Source organism: Prionailurus bengalensis, chromosome C1 (genome assembly GCF_016509475.1).
Source record: "Prionailurus bengalensis isolate Pbe53 chromosome C1, Fcat_Pben_1.1_paternal_pri, whole genome shotgun sequence".
NCBI lineage: Eukaryota > Metazoa > Chordata > Mammalia > Carnivora > Felidae > Prionailurus > Prionailurus bengalensis.
The window spans coordinates 211,619,456-211,638,686 of record NC_057345.1 but is presented as its reverse complement, the minus strand read 5'-3'; the positions used below and the strand labels follow the sequence as shown (position 1 = coordinate 211,638,686).

Here is a 19,231-nt window from a genome sequence, read left to right as displayed (position 1 = left end):
TTCTTAGGTTAACATCTCAAAGGTTCAGCTGTGTTTCTGTGGAAATGGAGATCACCTCCCAAATGTGAGCATCTCTTAGTCTGCCTCTAAAATGACTGTAAGAAGGGGCACCTGCACGACTCAGTCGGTTAAGCGTCCAGCTCTTGATTTCGGCTCAGATCGTGATCTCACGGTTCATGAGATCGAGCTCTGAGTCGGGCTCTGAGTTGACAGCACGGAGGCTGCTGGGAGTCTCTCCCTCTCTCTCTCTCTCTCTGTCTCTCTGCCCCTCCCCTGTGCACGTGGGTGCTCATTCTCTCATTCTCTCTGCCTCAAAATAAATATTCTCTCTGCCTCAAAATAAATAAACATTAAAAAAATAAAATGACTTTAAGAAGAAAAGCTAAAATTAGCAAATGTATTGGGTCAAATGTCATCGGCTAGAATGTAAACAAGGAACAACCCTAGATGAGCTTATCGTGGAAGCTGCGGCAATGAGGAAGTGCTCAGGGTCACGGGTCCTGGGCGACTCCGTCCCCACCCGCTTCAAGATGCTATATAAGCCCCTCCCCCAGCAGGAGGCGGCACCAGACCTCCCTCACCTCCTGAGTCTCCCTCCTCCCCTCTCCCGAGACCTCTCTACCGACACCATGGGGTGCTGTGGCTGCGGAAGTTGCGGTGGCTGCGGCGGCGGCTGCGGTGGCTGCAGTAGTGGCTGCGGTGGCTGCGGTGGCTGCGGCGGTGGCTGCGGTGGCTGCGGCGGCGGCTGCGGCAGCTGCACCACCTGCAGGTGCTACCGGGTGGGCTGCTGCTCCAGCTGCTGTCCCTGCTGCTGCGGCTGCTGCGGGGGCTGCTGCAGCGTCCCCGTGGTCTGCTGCTGCCGCCGCTCGTGTGGCTGCGGCTCGTGTGGCTGCGGGAAGGGCTGCTGCCAGCAGAAGTGCTGTTGTCAGCAGACGTGCTGTTGCAAGAAGCAGTGCTGCAGCTAGGCGGGCCACCTGGCCTCTGTCCCTGCCCAGGAGACCCTGGAACGTTCCTCTGCTCCATTCGCCTAACACCCCCCCCCCCCCCCCCCCCCCCCCCCCCCCCCCCCGTCCTCATCTGCTGTTCTGAGACTGACCCTCTTTGCTCCTGCATTGAGGTTCCTGTTTGGGGTTTTTTTTTTCTGCTTTGGGTGTTTTCAGGTTTCCCATCTGAAAAGTTTCTAATCAAATAGCCAACAGTGAAAACAAGGACGCGAGCACAACATGCTCGCTCTGAATGAAGAGCTGACCTCATGGGGCTCCGTGAGCTAGGATCGCAATTAACGTTCTTTAGACCTATGTGATTATTTCCTTCCCATGTCTGTGCTTTTACCTCTGCTCCTTTTTTAATCTTGTATTCCTATTTGTCGACAGCGTTTTTCTAAATGTCCTAATAAATACAAACTTCTGGCATGAAAAGTGTGGTTTTGCCTTTGTTTTGATTTTACCGCATCCCCCCTCCCGGAACATCTTAATCTCACTTAAAAGTCACTTGGAAGATGGGCAGTGAGAGCAGAGCAAGGCAAGGAGCCGTGAGAACAGCCTTCCTGCCCCCGCTGCCCATGCATTTCAGCTACTGACACCAACAGAGCACTTGGAAGTGCTTCACCTACAACTGGAATTCTGTTTTGAGATGATGGTTGCAGTTACAGGGAAACAAGGGTCCCTAATTGATTAAAAATGCTGTTTTATTCACAAAGAGCCATTTCAAACAAATGTTCAGAAATACATCCACTACCAAAATATGGAGGGCTGCATTTGCCTTAGATTCCCATCTACTGGGGCCGCTTATTCTTTGCATCAGGGGCACAGCCCCACCCCTGCAGAGCAGGCCCCGTCACTTTCCCCTATGAATTTAGCGAGCAGTACACATTTAGACTTTCGGTATTATTAGTTTAGCTTTCCATCTCCCTAACTACAAAAAGTAATGCCATCAGGCTGTGCTAAGTGGGTCAGCTTTGGTGGATGTGGGATTTCTCTTTGTTCTTTTCTGTTTATATTAATTTAACCTTGGTTGGGGTATTGCGAAGGCTCAGGCTTACTTTTGGCTTCATTTCAGATCTTACTTAGTAACTTAAACTTTGATGGATGTTTCTAAGTTTTATTTTTGAGACTCATGAGCTTAGAGGGGCTCTGACTAGTCCTCTAATCTGGGTCCTTTTGCCAGACTGTGGTAGTCCATTCTGTTTTATTTATTTATTCTTAAATTTATTTTTAAAGTTTATTTATTTTGAGACACACACACAGAGAGAGAGAGAGAGCGTGAGAGGGGGAGGAGCAGAGAGAGAGAGAGAGAGAATCCCAGGTAGGATTCGCACTGTCAGTGCAGAGCCCGACTCAGGGCTCGAACTCACAAAACTGTGAGATCATGACCTGAGCGGAACTCAAGAGTTGGATGCATAACTGACTGACCCACCCGATGGCCCTGGTAGTCCATTCTTTTTTTTTTTTAATGTTTATTTAATTTTGAGAGAAAGATAGAGGCAGAGCATGAGCAGGGGAGGGGCAGAGAGAGAGGGAGATGCAGAATCCAAAGCAGGCTCCAGGCTCTGAGCCATCAGGACAGAGCCCGATGTGGGGCTTGAACTCATGCACCGTGAGATCATGACCTGAGCCGAAATCGAAAGGAAACTACAATTCAGTTGGTCCTCAATAGCCTCATTCCCTTGGAAGATACAAATCGAAATACAAATGACATTTTATGATTCAGATTATGAGTAGTATTTAGAAGGATTTAAATATTTTGGAAGAATGTGCTTTCTGTTGACAAATGTTCCCTGAGAAACCCCTAGCTATAAAGGCAGGTTTGAAGCCAGTTCAAAGATGGAGTAGATCCTGCCTTGGAGGGTCATTGGGTGGGGTGGGTTGTGTACAAAGAATTATAATCCAAGGCCAAGTGTGATACTGGCTGTAGGCATCTCCATCAGAGGTGCAGAGGTAGTTCTCGAAAACATCCAGAGTGGTTTCCATAGTGCTGAATCTTGTGGCTTCTTGTTCCCTGTGGACTCCTCTCTGTCACGTTTGCTCTGGTTTGGACCAGAGCTGGAGAGTGGCAGAGCCTATCGTCACTGCCACGTGAGGGTCGGCCCTTGTCTTTGCAATAACTGTCCTCATCTTTTGCCCCGAGGCACACATTTCCCAGACGGACGGAGTGCTGAAAAGAAAGAGGTAGGTCGCAATTTAAGGGAAATATTTCTGTAGTTCAACTGAACTCAGCAAATGTCTTCATTTTCCAATCTGATATTATTCTCACTTTGTTTTCCCAGTGATTCAGACAGCCTAAATGAAGACCCATATTTGCGATTGGATCACAGGCAGGCACGTTCAAGCAACTGACGTGAGACATGGGATATGCACTCACACAGAGTGCTCTTCCCGTGCTTTCCAGCCCTCGCCACCAAGCCCCGATACATGGATCCTGTCTGATTGCCTTGTGAATTTTGTCATAGCTTCATATAGTGGGAATGAGTGTGGACCCTGCTCGGGAGGAAGAAGCGAGAGCTGAGTGTATGCAGGCAAAGTAGGAGCCACACTGCACACACATGCCACATTGTGGGTACAACAGCCCCACATTTCCTCCTTCTTTTTTTCAACTTGATTATTTAAAGTTTATTTATTTATTTTTGAGAGAGGTGGGCGTGGGGCTAGGGACAGAGGGAGATTGGGAATCCACAGCGGTGCAGAGCCCAACGTGGGACTTCATCCCATGAGCCATGAGATCACAATCTGAGCTGAAATCAAGAGTTGGATGCTTAACCAACTGAGTCACCCAGATGCCCCATGCTTCTTTCTTTTAAGTATCAGGGACAGCTTGTCACACAGATTCAGCTAAGCCACAGCATCAATTTAGGCTTGTGACTCAGGACCCCCATAAACACACGTATTGTTGACAGTCATCAGGCGTGTCCCAAAAGCAGTATTGTTTTGTCAGGGCGGCCCTAACAAAATACCATACATGGGGTGGCTTAACCGCCAGGAATTTACTTTCTCACAGTTCTGGAGGCGGGAAGTCCAAGTTCCGTGGCTCAAGGCCCGAGATGAAGCTGGCAGTGGGTTTGGTCTGCAGCCTTTCTCCTCAGCTGCAAGATGGCTGCCTTCTTGCTCTGTCATCGCACGGTCTTCTTCTGCGCACGTCTGTGTCCTAATTTTCTCGTCTTCTAAGAACACCAGTCATGTTTGTTTAGAACCCACCTTAAGGACCTTCTTTGGACTTAATCACCTCTTTAAAGAGCCCATTTCCAAACATAGTCACATTCTGAGATGTTGGGAGTGAGGGCTTCGACATACAGATTTTGGGGGGATGCAATTCAGCCCATAACAAAAGAGTAACAAAACATACAGAAGTCTAATGCTTTGTCCTTCATTTACGTGGTTTTGTTAGTGACCGTTGTTTAATATAATATGGACTTTGCTTTTTTTTTTTTTTCTGCCAATAGCCATTACAGATTTACCCTTACTTTCTTTTCTATATCAGATTGTCAGCTAACTAACAAAGGAATTGCGTCTTGGTGTCCCTCCCAGGACCCAGTACGATGTTTGACAAATAAAAGTTCAAGAACGGTTGCCGGTTCGCCCTGCTGCCTGGATCCCTTCTTCACCCGTTGATGTCAATACTGAGTGATGGCAACTTAGCCAATCCTGACAGCCCCCATCTCCTACTTTTACTGCCTGAAAATAAGCTCACATCTCTAGTGAGCGGGATGGGGAGAGCAGAAGCTGAAGACGTGCTACATCTTTGATGCTCGGAGGGCCGCGTGTCCCAGGATTCGGCCGGTCAACCTTACTTTGTGGGAAAACTGCCACAAGGAGTCCTCAGTGAGGAAAGGCTGGGGGAGAGATGGATGGGACTCTCTCTTGCTGAGAATAGTTATGTGACAGGAGGTGGTTCTAAAGGTGGAGGCTGGGGTGGCTCAGTTGGTTGAGCATCTGATTTCAGCTCAGGTCATGATCTCGCAGTCCAGAGTTCGAGCCCCACGTCAGGCTCTGTGCTGACAGCTCAGAGCCTGGAGCCTGCTTCAGATTCTGTGTCTCCCTCTCTCTCTGCTCCTCCCCCTGCTCGTGCTTTGTCTCTCTGTCTCTCTCTCTCAAAAATAAAATGAAATAGAAATTAAAAAAAAATAAAGACGGAGCCAGGCAGAAGTGTTGAGTCAGAGGATGGGGACCATGGGATACACTCTAGAGGCTGAGAGTAACTACAGAGTGCCGAGTAGTCAGAGGGCACTAAATAAAAGCTCAGGGCTCTTGGATGCGGAAAAGGAACCAGACATAGAGATGGGTGGGTGTCAACTTAGAGTCTGAGGAAGCTCATGTCAGACCCCCTTCTCAAACCCTATCTTCTGAATTCCCAGGGGGAAGGAAGACTATCTTTTCAGGGGCTCCCTTTGGGCGTCTTACTTTACATGGTTACTCAATTCCTGTTTCCTTTTGTGATTTCATTGCATTTGGTCACTTCAGCCTATTTAAGCATCTGTCTTTGTCAGGCTCTACTTAGAATGGCAAGGAAATACCCCACGTGGACTTGTGGTGTTGGAGCAAGAATGCCCTTCTCCTGGGAGACAGACCCCAGGAGCTTGGCTTCCCTCAGCCCCAGCCCCACCGCCAGACCCAGCCGGGAGTCCCCTGCCTCCTTTCTCTCTCAGCCCACTGCTAAACCAACCACGATGGATCAAGAATCTGATCTTTTCTACACAGAAAAGAACCAGGAGGGAGCACTATGGGAAATTAACAGAAGGGGGTTTGCGGGACACATTTTATTGTGTGTGTGGTGCGGACTCCTTCGGACAGAGCTGGAGGTGTGGGATGGAAGTTGCCCATTTTGATTATGTTGAATCTAAACCTCCTCTTCTGACCTTACATCTGAAGGCTGACTCTGTAGTTTGCGGTGGCTGACAGACAGCCTTCCGTGGCGTCTGCCTTGGATCCGGCAGAAACTTCTGGAAGGGATGCACAGGAGGGTATGGATGCTTAGCCGGGCGATGGCTGAATGGGAAGCACTCACGGACCACAGAGCTAACGGGCAAAGAGATGCAAAAAACCCGAGGCTTCCATTTATGTTGCCTTTTGGGGTAATTCTCAGCAACGAGGCCATAACAATCAGGATGGACGTGCAGTAGAAGAAGACTCTAGGAGCAAAAAGTGACCGTCATAAGCGATAAGCCTCAAAAGTTTTGACCATGCCCCTAAGTGATTGGATGACTATGGAAGGTATGTGTATGGATGTCCATGCAGTCCGTCTTCTGTTGCTAAGACTCTATCAAGGGAGAGATTTGGGAAGAGTTTCCTCTATGACATTCAGCTGTTAAGACAGAGGATGTGCCCCTGAGTTCCCTGCTTCTTGAGAAACCCACAGTGGGTTGACCATTCACTAATCCATCTATATGTGTTGCAAACAATTTAGCTTTGGTTCATCGCTGTCTTCACATAGGTACTATCTGCCTCATCTGTTGAGGTTGAAATGCATTTTCCCCCAGGGATCGACGGTTTAGAGGCTGGGAAGAAAAAAAGAAATGGATCTTCGAGGCGGGTTCAGCCTAATTTATTAGGACAGTTGCTTTGCATTTACAGAGATGGCAAATGCAGTGGCAAAACCAGGACATAAATAAACACAAAGTCAAAGGCGTTTCGAGAAGGGAGAACATTAGCTATCCCGATTCATTTTTGTCCAGGGCGAGATTCGAATGCGATTGACAGAGGAGACTACACATTTATTACTTTGGTTGGTGTTTATTACACGCAGATGGGATGACAGAAACTACAGGAGCGGGGGATTCCGATGGATTGGGGGTAAGGTTCCGGTCATGCTGGTGACTGAAAAGTGAGGAGCAGGCCGGGAGGGAGGGGGACGTCTTACCTACAGCAGGGTCGCTCGAAGCACGTGCCCAGATGCCAGGCTGCCCGCCTAGCTGCAGCACTGCTTCTTGCAACAGCACTTCTGCTGACAACAGCACTTCTGCTGGCAGCAGCCCTTCCCGCAGCCACACGAGCCGCAGCCACACGAGCCGCAGCCACACGAGCGGCGGCAGCAGCAGACCACGGGGACGCTGCAGCAGCCCCCGCAGCAGCCGCAGCAGCAGGGACAGCAGCTGGAGCAGCAGCCCACCCGGTAGCACCTGCAGGTGGTGCAGCTGCCGCAGCCGCCGCCGCAGCCACCACAGCCACCGCCGCAGCCACCGCCGCAGCCACCGCAGCCACTACTGCAGCCGCCGCAGCCGCCGCCGCAGCCACCGCAACTTCCGCAGCCACAGCACCCCATGGTGTCGGTAGAGAGGACTCGGGAGAGAGGAGGAGGGAGACTCGGGAGGTGAGGGAGGTCTGGTGCCGCCTCCTGCTGGGGGAGGGGCTTATATACCAACCCTGGGGGAGAGTCCTGACCCAGGACTCAAGGCCACTTCCCTGTTGTTGTTGTTGTTGATGCAAATATCCATAGCAGAACCTCACATGGCCTTTTGTGCACTTCCTTAATGGGTCCTTCTGACTTGTAAACCTTGCTAAATTTATCTTTTACTTGTCTTTTTAAGGCCCTGTTTAAAATAAGACAGGAAGTAACTATGAAATCCTGGGTTTTTTTGTTTGTTTGCTGGGGGTGGGGGGGGTGGTTTTGGAGGATTTGGGGCAATTTTTTTTCTGGTAGAAGTCTAAGTGGGTCAGAGTTTCCCTTGGGTATGTTTCACATTTCTTGGTCCTATCAGCCCAGGTCAAAGATTTTTTTTTCATTCTTGCACCATTTATTACCATTTGTGAAGTGGTGAAGCATCCTTTTAGACAGAAGAGGACATTTTGAGATTCAAAGGGAAAGGTGATCCCAGGTCATATTATTTCGTCCTCCCAAGGCAGAGTTCCTTGGGTGTTTCTTCATCCTGTAACATCAGTTAGGAGGGGACTGTGGTTCCAAGGAGAAGGGATCCAGTGTTATCAGGGGTTATTACAGAGCGTCCTTCACATTCTGCCAGACGATAGAAGCACATCCTGAGCACAACATTCCCAAGCCATGTGCCAGACTTGAGCAGGCTTCTGCTATCATCCGCCTATTAAAAGAGAAAAACAAACCTCTAGGCTCAGTTCCTAGTGATCGTGGATCAGCCCGCCATGGACTGCTCCCTTGAACTGGTTGCTTCCATTCGGCCATCCGTATTCAGATCACTCTTTCCAGTTAAGGGTAAATAGTGAAGGCAATCGGCACAGTCTGCAGGTCAGGTTCTGTCGACTATTGCAGAATATGAAACTGCTTTTACCGGCCATCCTGGGACAGTCCGAGTGGCACACAAATGAGGCAAGCCCAGGTGTCCTGTCAGCCCCCTGAATGAGCCTGAGTCAAAGGAGCTTGGAATAATGTTATGAACCGGGCCTTTAACACAGGATACACTTCAGGTTACTTTTTAGTTGCTGTTAAAGAAGCCTTAAAACTTAATTAAGGAGGTAAATGACCTGTACTCTGAAAACTATAAAACTTTGGTGAAAGAAATTAAAGACGACACAAGTAAATGGAAAGATAGTCTATGTTCATGAGTTGGAAGAACCAACATTGTTAAAATAAAATAAAATACTACCCAAAGCAATCTGCACATGCAATGCAATCCCTATCAAAATACCAACAGCATTTTTCACAGAACTAGCACAAATAATCCTAAATTTCTACGCAACCGAAAAAGACCCTGAATAGCCAAAGCAATTTTGAAAAAAAAAAAAAAAAAGCAAGACTTGATGTATCACAATCCCAGTTTTCAAGGTGTACTACAAAGCTATAGTAATCAAAACAGTATGGTACTGGCCAAAAAGAAGTACATAGATCAGTAGAACAAAATGAAGAGTCCAGAAATAAACCCAAGCTTTTATGGTCAATTAGTCTATAACAAAAGAGGCAAGACTATACGACAGGAAGCAGACAGTCTCTTCAGCAAATCGTGTTGGGAAAACTGGGCAGTTACATGCAAAAGAATGAAATTGGACCACTTTCTTACACCATATACAAAAGTAAACTCAAAATGAAAGACCTATATGTGAGACCTGAAACCATAAAAGTCCTAGGAAAAAAACAAACAAACAAACAAAAAACAAAAACAAAACAAAAACATAGGCAGTAATCTCTTTGACATCAGCCACAGAAATATTTTTCCAGAAGTGCCTGGGTGGCTCAGTCGGTTAAGTGACCAACTCTTGATTTCAGCTAAAGTCATGATCTCACAGTTCATGGGATCAAGTCCTGGGTCAGGCTCTGCACTGATAATGTGGAGACTGCTTGGGATTCTCTCTCCCTCTTTCTCTCTCTGCCCTTCCCCACACTCACTCACTCTCTCTCTCTCTCTCAAAAATAAATAAATAAGCATTTTTTAAAAAAGAAATATTTTTCCAGATATGTCTCTTTTGGCAAAGAAAATAAAAGCAAAATTAATTATTGCAACTATATCAAAGTAAAAAGCTTTTGCACGGTGACAACAAGCATCAACAAAACCACAAGATGAATAGGAGAGGTTATTTGCAAATGATGCATCCAATAAGAGGTTAATATGCAAAATATATAAAGAACGTATACAAGTCAACACCCAAAAGACAACGATGCAATTAATATATGGTCAGTGGACATGAACAGACAATTTTCCAAAGAAGATGTAGAGATGGCCAGCAGACACATGAAAAGATGCTCAACATCACTCATCATCAGGGAAATGAAACTCAAAATTACAAGGGGCAATCACCTCACACTGGTCAGAATGGCTAAAATAAAAAACACAAGAAATGACAGGTGTTGGCAAGGGTACGGAGCAAAAGGAATCCTAGTGCACTACTGGTGGGAATGCAAACTGGTGCAGCCACTGTGGAAAACAGATTGGACATTCCTTAAAAAATTAAAAATAGAATTTACCATATGACTCAGTAATCCCATTCCTGGGTATTTCCCCAAGAAGTTACAAAAACACCAATTCAGAAAGATACATGCAGTCCTATGGCTACTGCAGCATTACTTACAATAGCCAAGAGAAGCCACCCAAGGGTCCATCGATAGATGAACGGATAAAGAAGATGTGGCATCTATCTACAATGGAATATTATTCAGCCACAGAAAAGAATGAAATCTTGCCATCTGCAACAACATGGATGGATCGAGAGGGTGTAATGCGAAGTGAAATAAGTCAGAGAAAGACGAATACCGTGTGATCTCACTCATATGTGGAATTTAAGGAGCACAGCAAACAAACAAATTAAAAAAAGAGACAAGCAAAAAAACCCAGACTCTTAACTACACAGAACAAGCAGATGGTTACCAAGAGGGGAGGTGGGTGGACGATTGGGTGAAACGGGTGAAGGGGATTAAGAGTTCACCCATGATGAGCACTGAGTAAGGTAAGGAAGTGTGGAATCCCTACATTGTACACCTGAAACTAACGTCACACCGTAGGTTAATTACAGTTGAATTTTTTTAAAGTCTTAAAGATGACTTCTTTGTAAATGCAACTGTGTCCTGCTTTTCAGAACAGAAAGACAGGGAAGTGGTTTGGGGCTCTCCGTTGCACAGACCTGTAAATCATGCCTGCACCTACCTGACTTCAGTCACTACAGTCCTAAGATAACCACTGTGTAAAATAGCTGATTCATTTCTGGCTGCTACTTTTTTGTTGGAATGTGATCATGCCCTGTGGATTTTTAGTAGTTGTTCTTTCTTGTGCCAGGATAAAGACAGAGCAATGCAATTGCTTAAATAACTACCCAGTGAGCAAGCATTTCCTCTGTGCCTTCAGCTCACACACATTTCTTCCCAGTGCTCTGACCTTCAAGATTCATCTGTTCTTATCTGAAAGGGCCCCTGAACTTCTGTTTTCAGGCACATTAAGATTTCCATCGAGTAAACTTGGGGGGAAGCAGCGTACACAATTTAATAAATAGTTGTTGAATTATCCTTGTCTTACAACGAAGTAACTGACATCTGCAAGATGAATCCATGCAAAAAATTCCAATGCATGGACAAGAACCAGAATAACCCTGTCCACTGACTTTCTCAGAGCTATAGAAAAAAAGGAGTTGATTCTGGGGGCGCCTGGGTGGCTCAGTCGGTTAAGTGTTTGACTCTTGATTTCGGCTCAGGTCATGATCCCGCAGTTTGTGGGCTCGAGCTCCATGTTGGGCTCTGCGCTGATAGCTTGGGATTCTGTCTCTCTCTCTCTCTCTCTGCCCCTCCTGCTCTCATGCGCACACTCTCTCTCATTTTTTCTCAAAATGAATAAACATTTGTTTAAAAGAAGAAGTTGATTCTGAGTTTACGTAGGAGAAAAGGAATTGGGAAGACTGATAGGGACCCTCTATCGCGGGAAAGTCTTCCTTCCCATATAAGACCTTCAGTAAGGATGGGAGATGGGAAAATGTGAGGGGCGATCCAGGCAGCGCCCACCATAGGCCTGCAGCTGGCACTTACAAGGTGGGACCCAGGGGGAGCAGGGAGGGCTGAGGACACTGAGAGCCGAGCCTGGGAACATAGGTAGAGGTAAGGGTAGAAATCCTTGGGTTCAGGTGTCCCCCGCGTTTCGAAAGCTCAGGCCTTCAGTAGTTAGGCTACTTTGCTTTTACAAAGACCTACGTTAGGACCTGCTGTTTTCGCTAACGGAAAGAAATCTCAAGAGGTTGTTCACTTTTACAATAAAGGCCGCAGTAGCGTTCAGCATTTGTAGCGGAAGCACTGCCCCTGAGCAGAAGAGCAGCCCCCTCCCCCGCCCCCACCCAGCTCCTTCTCGGGATGCACCCTCAGCAACTCCGTGTCTCCGCATCCGGCCCGGCCTCCAGACCTTTGAACTGCGTCTCTGAGTATCTGTGATTTGTCCCCATTGATTTTGTGCATCTGTCGGCAAGCTGTGTCCTAAGGTTGCAAAAAAGCCAAAGAGAGGTGATTTGGGGTTCTGGGAACGCTCAGCATTTGCTCCGTGTAAGTTAATGGTAATTGACTCACCACTTTCCGCCACTTTGGTTTTCGAAAGTGTTCATAGGAACGCTCCGCTTCCAGAGAGCAGGGGACACCTGTGCTCTGGTAAAGAGGCATGAGAGGTGTGGAGTCAGTGAGAACTAGGATTCCGGGTTCTGGAAGGGGACGGACGACAGAACCAGGACGTGAGAAGGCGAGACCAAAAATAGAGACCAGTTAGGGGCACTTGGGTGGCTCAGTCAGTTAAGCCTCTGACTCTTGATCATGGCTCAGGTCATGATCTCACAGTTTGTGAGTTTGAGCCCCACAGCGGGTTCTGTGCTGATGGTGCAGAGCCTGCTGGGGATTCTGCCTCTCTTTCTCTCTGCCCCTCCCCTGCTTGTGCTCTTTCTCAAAATAAATAAGTAAACTTAAAAAAAAAATTTTTTTTTTTAATTGAAAAAGGGATGAGTCAAAAGGCTTTTGCAACAGTCTTAGCCTGAGAGCCTCAGCAGTCTAGAGACTGGGGAAGAGAGGGAAGGAACAAATGGTAAGCAGGGCATGGAACATTCCCGAGAGGAGCCCCATTACAGTAGAGAAAACAGCATCACATTAACAGTAACACATGGTGTTTTACTAGATTTGCTACGTAGTCGCTTGGTAAGTGGTCAGTAAATATTGTTGAATGTACTGATCGGTTGATTAACTGAATGTTGCTCATCATTATGTATTATGTAGGTCCTCTCACCCCTCTTCAGAGTCCAGCAACATCCTGCCCCAACAACCATCATCCTGGGATCCCCACAAGGTATCAGTGGGCTCAAGAATGTAGCACACTCAGCGGCCCTGGAAGAGGGCCCTTTTCTCCCCTGGCCAGTCCCCCAGGGCCTGCAGTGATGCAAGTCCGAGACCCGGGGGGCAGGAAAAACCACGAAGGCACATGGTGGATCCCACCTGCTGCAGGTACTGCTTGAGGGGTGAAGGTCCTAAGCCAAAGCCATACCATGATGGAGCCCACACTGCCACCAGCCATCACACTGTCTCGTAGTAACTACCATGGCCAACCTTCCTGGCCACATCTGTACCAACATCATCTTGCCCTGATGTCCCTCTGCTGCAATGGAGAAAATGTCTTCCCCCACCTTGTACCACACCCTGGACCCACCGGGCCTCACAGAAAGTGTTTCTCATTGCCCAAGTCCATCATGAGATTCAACTTCTATAGGTCCACGACATGAACCACTCAAAAGACCTTTAGTAATTGGGTCATTGGTCACAGGAATTAACCCCATCGCCTGGCTCTTGTCCCTTAAAACGACTTTACTTGCTTTTGCTTTTGTTAGGATGTGCCTCAGTCTTCATCCCAAGTGACCCCTGGCAGACCCACCTCCCCATTTCTCAAGACCAAACCAGACATGTCAGAATCCCCAGACCAATAGAGCTGAGGCTCAGATGGGACTGTCATTGCCTAAATGTACGTGACATCATGGAAGCAGAACTGATAAATATTTGTGGTGACCCATATGGCTTTCCAACTACTTCTTCTAGCTTAATGAGCTAGTCAACTCTATTCCTTCCCCTTCATATACTTGCTATTGCTCCCTGTTTTTGTATCAATTCTCCCCACCATTAGGTGAATATGTAAGTTTCTGCATATGGTACATGTGCTCCAAGTGTATTTGTGGAACGTCAAGGTGAAAAAGTTTAGAGAAATTCTTCATTGGGGCCCCCATCACCCACTTTCCAGGCCATCTTTCAAACAAGATATCCAAATAATAAAGAAGATATTGACAGGATCATGATGGAGTTGAAATTGTCATTCAGAAGCTCTGCTCTTAAATGGGCTGACATGGGAGGGATTAGCACCGCATGACGTTACTTAATGTCTATAAAGGAAATTAAATGATTTGTTTTTATCTTGAACATTTAACTGTGTTTCCCTTATTTTTTGTTAGTGAAAGGATAGGAGACCTTTACATTATGTAAAAAGGTGTTCCTCTTTCCCTCCTAAAGGACAGAAAAGTTGTGCCTGCCACCCTAGATTTAAGAATGGATGTCACTGGATGTGGCAAGGGGATGTCTTTTAGGGATACTCCCCAGGGCCCAAGGGATGATGGAAAAAATTAGTTAAGCTGGGAAAGGACAGAGACTAAAGAAATAAGGACTCAGAGCACACCAAGATCACCATAATATTTAATCTTAACAATGCTTTCCACTGTAAAAGAGTACAGGAATCCCTACAGTTAGCCAAAGACTAGACTCCTACACAGATACCATCGAATGGGTTCTTTGCTTCTCTTGAATTTGTGCCAAAGCTGGAAAAAATAACATCGGACAATGATCAGATCTCAAAGTGTGACCGCATTCAGATTACCTTAGATATGGGAACGTCCGCTCAGCTTCACCCTGTTGGGAGATACAATAATCCCAACTCCCCAGCAGTACAGCCTGGTCATTGGAAACCAGAGAGCATTCAAATGTGTGACCCATTAGTCAGTAGCACAAATTCTTGCCTAAAGCCTGGCTCAAATGCATAAGCATGCCAGTTAAAAATAACCAGGCGTGGCTGTTGTAAACAGAGGGTACCATTCAGCGCATCTATCAATTAACTTCCTGCTTATAGTTCTACCTGGGATGATAAACCCTTGAGCAAAAGCCAAGTTAACAAACATTTGTTGAACCCATTTTACGTGCCAGGCCACGTGGGCAGCACAAGGAAATGTACGTCTAAGTAACTCCAGCTGATCAGAGAGATGAGAAGAAATAACTGGGTAAACTGAGGAACAAAGAAGATTTAAATAATAGCCTAATAAGAGTGGACTCCGAGTATGGGCTGATTAAGTTCCAAGGGAATATTAAGCCTTGCAAGAGTTCCAAGGAGGGGCTAATTAAATCCAATCACACAGAGAAAGTAGGAAAGCTTTATGAAGCAGGCAGAGCTCAAACTGAGTCTTGAATGGGAAACCAGATGGGAACAGGTAGAGAGGAGGAAGGAGCAGCGGGTGGGGGTACAGTCTGGGGCCATCCTGCATGAGCTGCTTCCTCCCTCCACCTCCAGCGGTGGGACCTGATTTTTCTATACCTCAATTTCCTGATGAAAATAATAATCCCTATACCATAGGACTGTAAATACGATCATACACAGAAACGCTTAGAATAGAGCTTGGGACAGACCTCATAAATGTTAGCCAACGTGAGTATTTCGAGGTGGGCTGCACGTCGTAAGGGAAAATACAAGACTTCTCCAGGAGGCAGAAAAGAAAGCACATGTGCCTATAGTGGAAAGTTTATTCCAGAGAATTAGTAGGTATTCAGGCTGCAAATACAAGTTGAAACTAAGTCTGAACTGTAGGTCAGAGAGACTTCGATGTTTCTTTTGCAAGCGAATTATGTGGCATGTAGAAATGGTATTTTTTTTTAATTTTTTTTTTTAACATTTATTCATTTTGGGGACAGAGAGAGACAGAGCATGAACGGGGGAGGGGCAGAGAGAGAGGGAGACACAGAATCGGAAACAGGCTCCAGGCTCCGAGCCATCAGCCCAGAGCCCGACGCGGGGCTCGACCTCATGGACCGAGAGATCGTGACCTGAGCCAAAGTCGGACGCCCAACCGACTGAGCCACCCAGGCGCCCCTAGAAATGGTATTTTAGGAGCACGTACCTGGCAGCAGCTTGTAGGATAAATTAAAGACGAAAACCTATAGAGAGACCAATGAGATGACTCTAGGTAGGAAATTCCATCCGCATTAAAAATTCAAGGATCTCAAATGCAAACGTCTTATTAAAATTCTTGTTCGTCATAATACATTCACTAATGAACACAATGGGCTTATGTCTTAGAAGCGACTACAGTTCGGGGCGCCTGGGTGGCTCAGTCGGTTGAGCGTCCGACTTCAGCTCAGGTCACACTCCGTGAGTTCAAGCCCCGCATCGGGCTCTGTGCTGGCAGCTCGGAGCCTGGAGCCTGCTTCGGATTCTGTGTCTCCTCCTCTCTCTGCCCCGCGCCCCCAACCCCCCGCTCATGCACTGTCTCTCTGTCTCTCAATAATAAATAAACGTTAAAATTTTTTTTTAATAATTAAATGTGTATTTATTTTGAGAGAGAGACAGAGGGTGTGTGTATGTGCATGAGCAGGGGAAGGGCAGAGAGAGAAAGAGAGAAAGTGAGAGAGAATCTGAAGCAGGCTCCACGCCCAGTGTGGAACCCGATGCGGGGCTTGATCCCATGAACCGTGAGACCATGACCTGAGCCAAAATCAACAGTCGGTCGTTTAACCGACTGAGCCACCCACCCACCCCTATTTTTTTTTTCAGCTCTTTTAATATTCCAGAAATAATTCTAAGTATTTTATCTGCCTTGATTCTTGCAATAACCTTCCAAAGAATATACTGTCCATGCTCCCAGTTTACAGATGAAGAAAAAGTAAGACACTGGAACGTTAATTGTCTTAAGGCCACAAAGAAACTGGAGTCAGGACAGCGGCACAGGCAGCCTGATCCCAGAGCCAGCCCTCTCAACCACGCCGCAACCCTGCACTTCCTGTCTTCAAAGTTCAGCGTCTAGATCAGGGGTCAACACGCTAAGGCCCACTTTTGGCCTGCCACCTATCTTTGTAAACGAGGTTTTATTGGAACAAAGCCACTCACACATTTAAGTGTTGTCTATGGTAGTTTCCAGTCACAGTGGCTAAATTGAGTCATTGCGACAGAGATCATGTGACATTCATCCGGTCCTTGACGGAAAAGTTTGCCAAACCCTGGTCTGGATTATGCAGCATGCTCAGTCCAAAAGGAGTTCTGAGTACAGGCAAACTGTTTTTGACCTGATACCCCGACGAGCTGCAGTGGGGTACGAGGGTGGCCTCTTTTGCTCTCTGTCCCGCTCAAATAAGCCACACCCTTCTCTGAGCTTTTGCAACTGACTTCCCTCCTCCGTGGAACCTGTCTTGTTCCCATCGCCAGAACTGGGATGGCTTTCCTGTTTATTTACCAGTCTTTGGGATCACGGGCGCCTAGTCACAGTCTGCGAATAACCAATTTAAGGTGGTATTTCTTTCCAACAAATGAATACTGTTCCATGTCGAAAATCTATTTTTGTATCTGCATAGAAATAACAGCGGTAGAGTAAGTGGGGAATGTTTGGATCCGTGTAACGCTCCTTCCCAAGGCTAATGTGGGGTGAATGAGGCACCCACCTGGGGTGAAAATGTAAGGTGGCACCCAAAACCTGAACTCATCGCGATATTTTTAATGCAATATTTAAAAAAAAAAAAATCAAAGTAGGTGCAAGAAGTCCCTGATGAAAACCATAACGACATTTTACCAAAACAGAGGGCTGGGCACCGCACTTGCCCGACTCGGCCTCCCCTCGTCCCAACCCCGCAGCTTACTACACAAGCATTTAACACGGTTTAGTACCGACTCGTTCTTTCAATGCCTCCACAAACCTACCAACACAAATATGGTGTACCCTCCCCTATTAAAGACTGTGGCAGGAGGGAAGATACGTGTGGTCAGACGAGTACAAACGACTTAAGACCCCATTGCCCCTGGAGCAGCTTTTCAATTCTAATCACTCCAGGAGAAAGGCCTCCACCATGAACGCCATGCCAGGTTCTACAAGGCCACCAAGATGGGCAAAGCTGGTTCCCACCTGCACACCTGCTCTACAGCACCGTCTGGGAGCTGAGAAAGCCAGCGTGGCAGCCAGCTGACTGGATTTGATCCAGGCTCCGCCATACAGAGGCCGAGAGACTCCCCTCACAACCCTGATTTCCTACGTATACAGTGGGGATGATTTTCATACCTGCCTCTTAGATTGTCGTGTGGACCACATGGGAGGAGGCTTGCTAGAAATGTCAGCGGCCACCATCGATATCGTTGACTCCATGGGTGATGAAATGACCCGTTTCCCTGGCTTCCCCACCTGCCCTGGTTAGTTCACCTGCCATATCTAGTGTCCACCCACCTGTCCAGGCTGGAGCCCCCACTCTTGGATTCTTGAGTCCATTTGCTTCTCCACTCAACCTCGAAATGTTTCTCGAATGTCCCATTGTATGGCAGGTCCAGCCGCCATCATCAGTGCCCAGATCACCACAGCAGCTTCTTGTCTGGGTTTCTGCCCCTCCCTCCGCCCATTCTCCCTGTGCTGCCAGACTGGTATTTTCTCCAAAGTATATCACTCGTCCACTGAAATCCTCCAAAGAATCTTGCACAGTGTGGAACACAATGTCCGCCCATTTGTGCAATGTTTTTCCTGGTCCGGACTTTGCTCACCTCTCCAGCCCCGTCTCCTCACGTGACACCGTCACCCTCCACTCTGCAGCCACACCGAACTCGGGCTGCCCCCGTTCGTCACGCTGCCTCTCACCTCTGACCTTTGCACACAGTTAGGTGCCTCTGCCTGAAATAGACCCCAGCCCCGCCCTGTCCCCTGACACGCCCTCTTCCCAGAGGTTGCCTTAACCTTTCTGGACTTGGTCTAAGTGTTGCTTCGTCCATGAGCTTTTCTGTGACCCTGGCACCCCACCCGAAGCCTGGGTTAGGTCTTCCTGCATCTCTATGACACCTCACGCTGCTCCCAGCCACAGCACTTGTCACATTACACAGTATTTCCCATGTGCTTGTTTGTGTCCCTCATCACGTGAGTAGCCCCAAGCCAGGAGCCGTCGTTCACCGTCGCCTAGCCCCAGTATCCGGACAGCACAAGGCACAGTGAGTGAGCACCATTCTGGAGCCTGACTGGACAGTTACATCAGTGGGACAGAACTGAAAAAATTATATCTATAGATAGATAGGTTCCTCAAAAATTATGTACACAGGGGCACCTGGGCGGCTCAGGGGGTTGCGCTTCTGGCTTCGGCTCAGGTCATGATCTCACAATTTGTGAGTTCAAGCCCCGCATCGAGCCGTCAACGCAGAACCGGCTTCAGATCCTCTGTCCCTCTCTTTCTGCCCTCTTCTGCTCACACCCTCTCTCTCTCAAAAATAAATAAACATTTAAAAAGTTACACAGATAATTAGAACAATATATATATATAATTATAAATACAATTTTATCTATCTATCTATCTACCATCATCTCCTGTTTACAAGTAACAATAGTAAGACACAGAATACGTTATCCGATACTATAAAAACAAGGAAGCGTTATGGGAGCTCAGAGGCAAAGAACTTCCTAGGCTAGGGGTGGGCAAGTGGGGAAGATGGGATTTAAGCTGAAACCATGCCATCTGTATATGACCTGAGGTGGGTTCAAGACGAGTAAGCAGTAAGACTTAAAAAGTAGCTAAAGTCCTGCCAGCCCCAGCCCCATGTCTGCTAGGTAACGATGCTAAACGTATACCT

General features: G+C 47.2%; 2 protein-coding genes and 1 long non-coding RNA gene across 4 annotated transcripts; 2 read left to right on the top strand and 1 right to left on the bottom strand.

Annotated features, from left to right (window-relative positions):
* The first annotated feature begins 356 nt into the window (after positions 1 to 356).
* On the top strand, positions 357 to 1,418 carry LOC122479737 (small cysteine and glycine repeat-containing protein 7-like). The gene is made up of 2 exons (XM_043573456.1): positions 357 to 1,031; positions 1,062 to 1,418. The coding sequence occupies exon 1, from the start codon at positions 396 to 398 to the stop codon at positions 963 to 965; it is 570 nt and encodes a 189-aa protein (XP_043429391.1). The 5' UTR covers positions 357 to 395; the 3' UTR covers positions 966 to 1,031; positions 1,062 to 1,418.
* A 1,509-nt stretch (positions 1,419 to 2,927) lies between these two features.
* On the top strand, positions 2,928 to 4,570 carry LOC122481865. The gene is made up of 2 exons (XR_006296946.1): positions 2,928 to 3,167; positions 3,266 to 4,570. It is a non-coding gene; the product is annotated as an uncharacterized LOC122481865 (long non-coding RNA).
* Positions 4,571 to 6,515: 1,945 nt separating this feature from the next.
* Positions 6,516 to 18,177, bottom strand: LOC122481863 (small cysteine and glycine repeat-containing protein 7-like). 2 transcript variants are annotated; one of them, XM_043578047.1, is made up of 3 exons: positions 17,853 to 18,177; positions 11,728 to 11,841; positions 6,516 to 8,023 (listed from the first exon to the last, which is right to left on the bottom strand). In XM_043578047.1, exon 3 carries the CDS (start codon positions 7,249 to 7,251, stop codon positions 6,898 to 6,900), a length of 354 nt encoding a protein of 117 aa, XP_043433982.1. In that variant the 5' UTR covers positions 7,252 to 8,023; positions 11,728 to 11,841; positions 17,853 to 18,177; the 3' UTR covers positions 6,516 to 6,897. The 2 variants fall into 2 exon arrangements, with proteins under 2 accessions (XP_043433982.1, XP_043433981.1); XM_043578046.1 differs by lacking the exon at positions 11,728 to 11,841.
* Between the last annotated feature and the right edge of the window lie 1,054 nt (positions 18,178 to 19,231).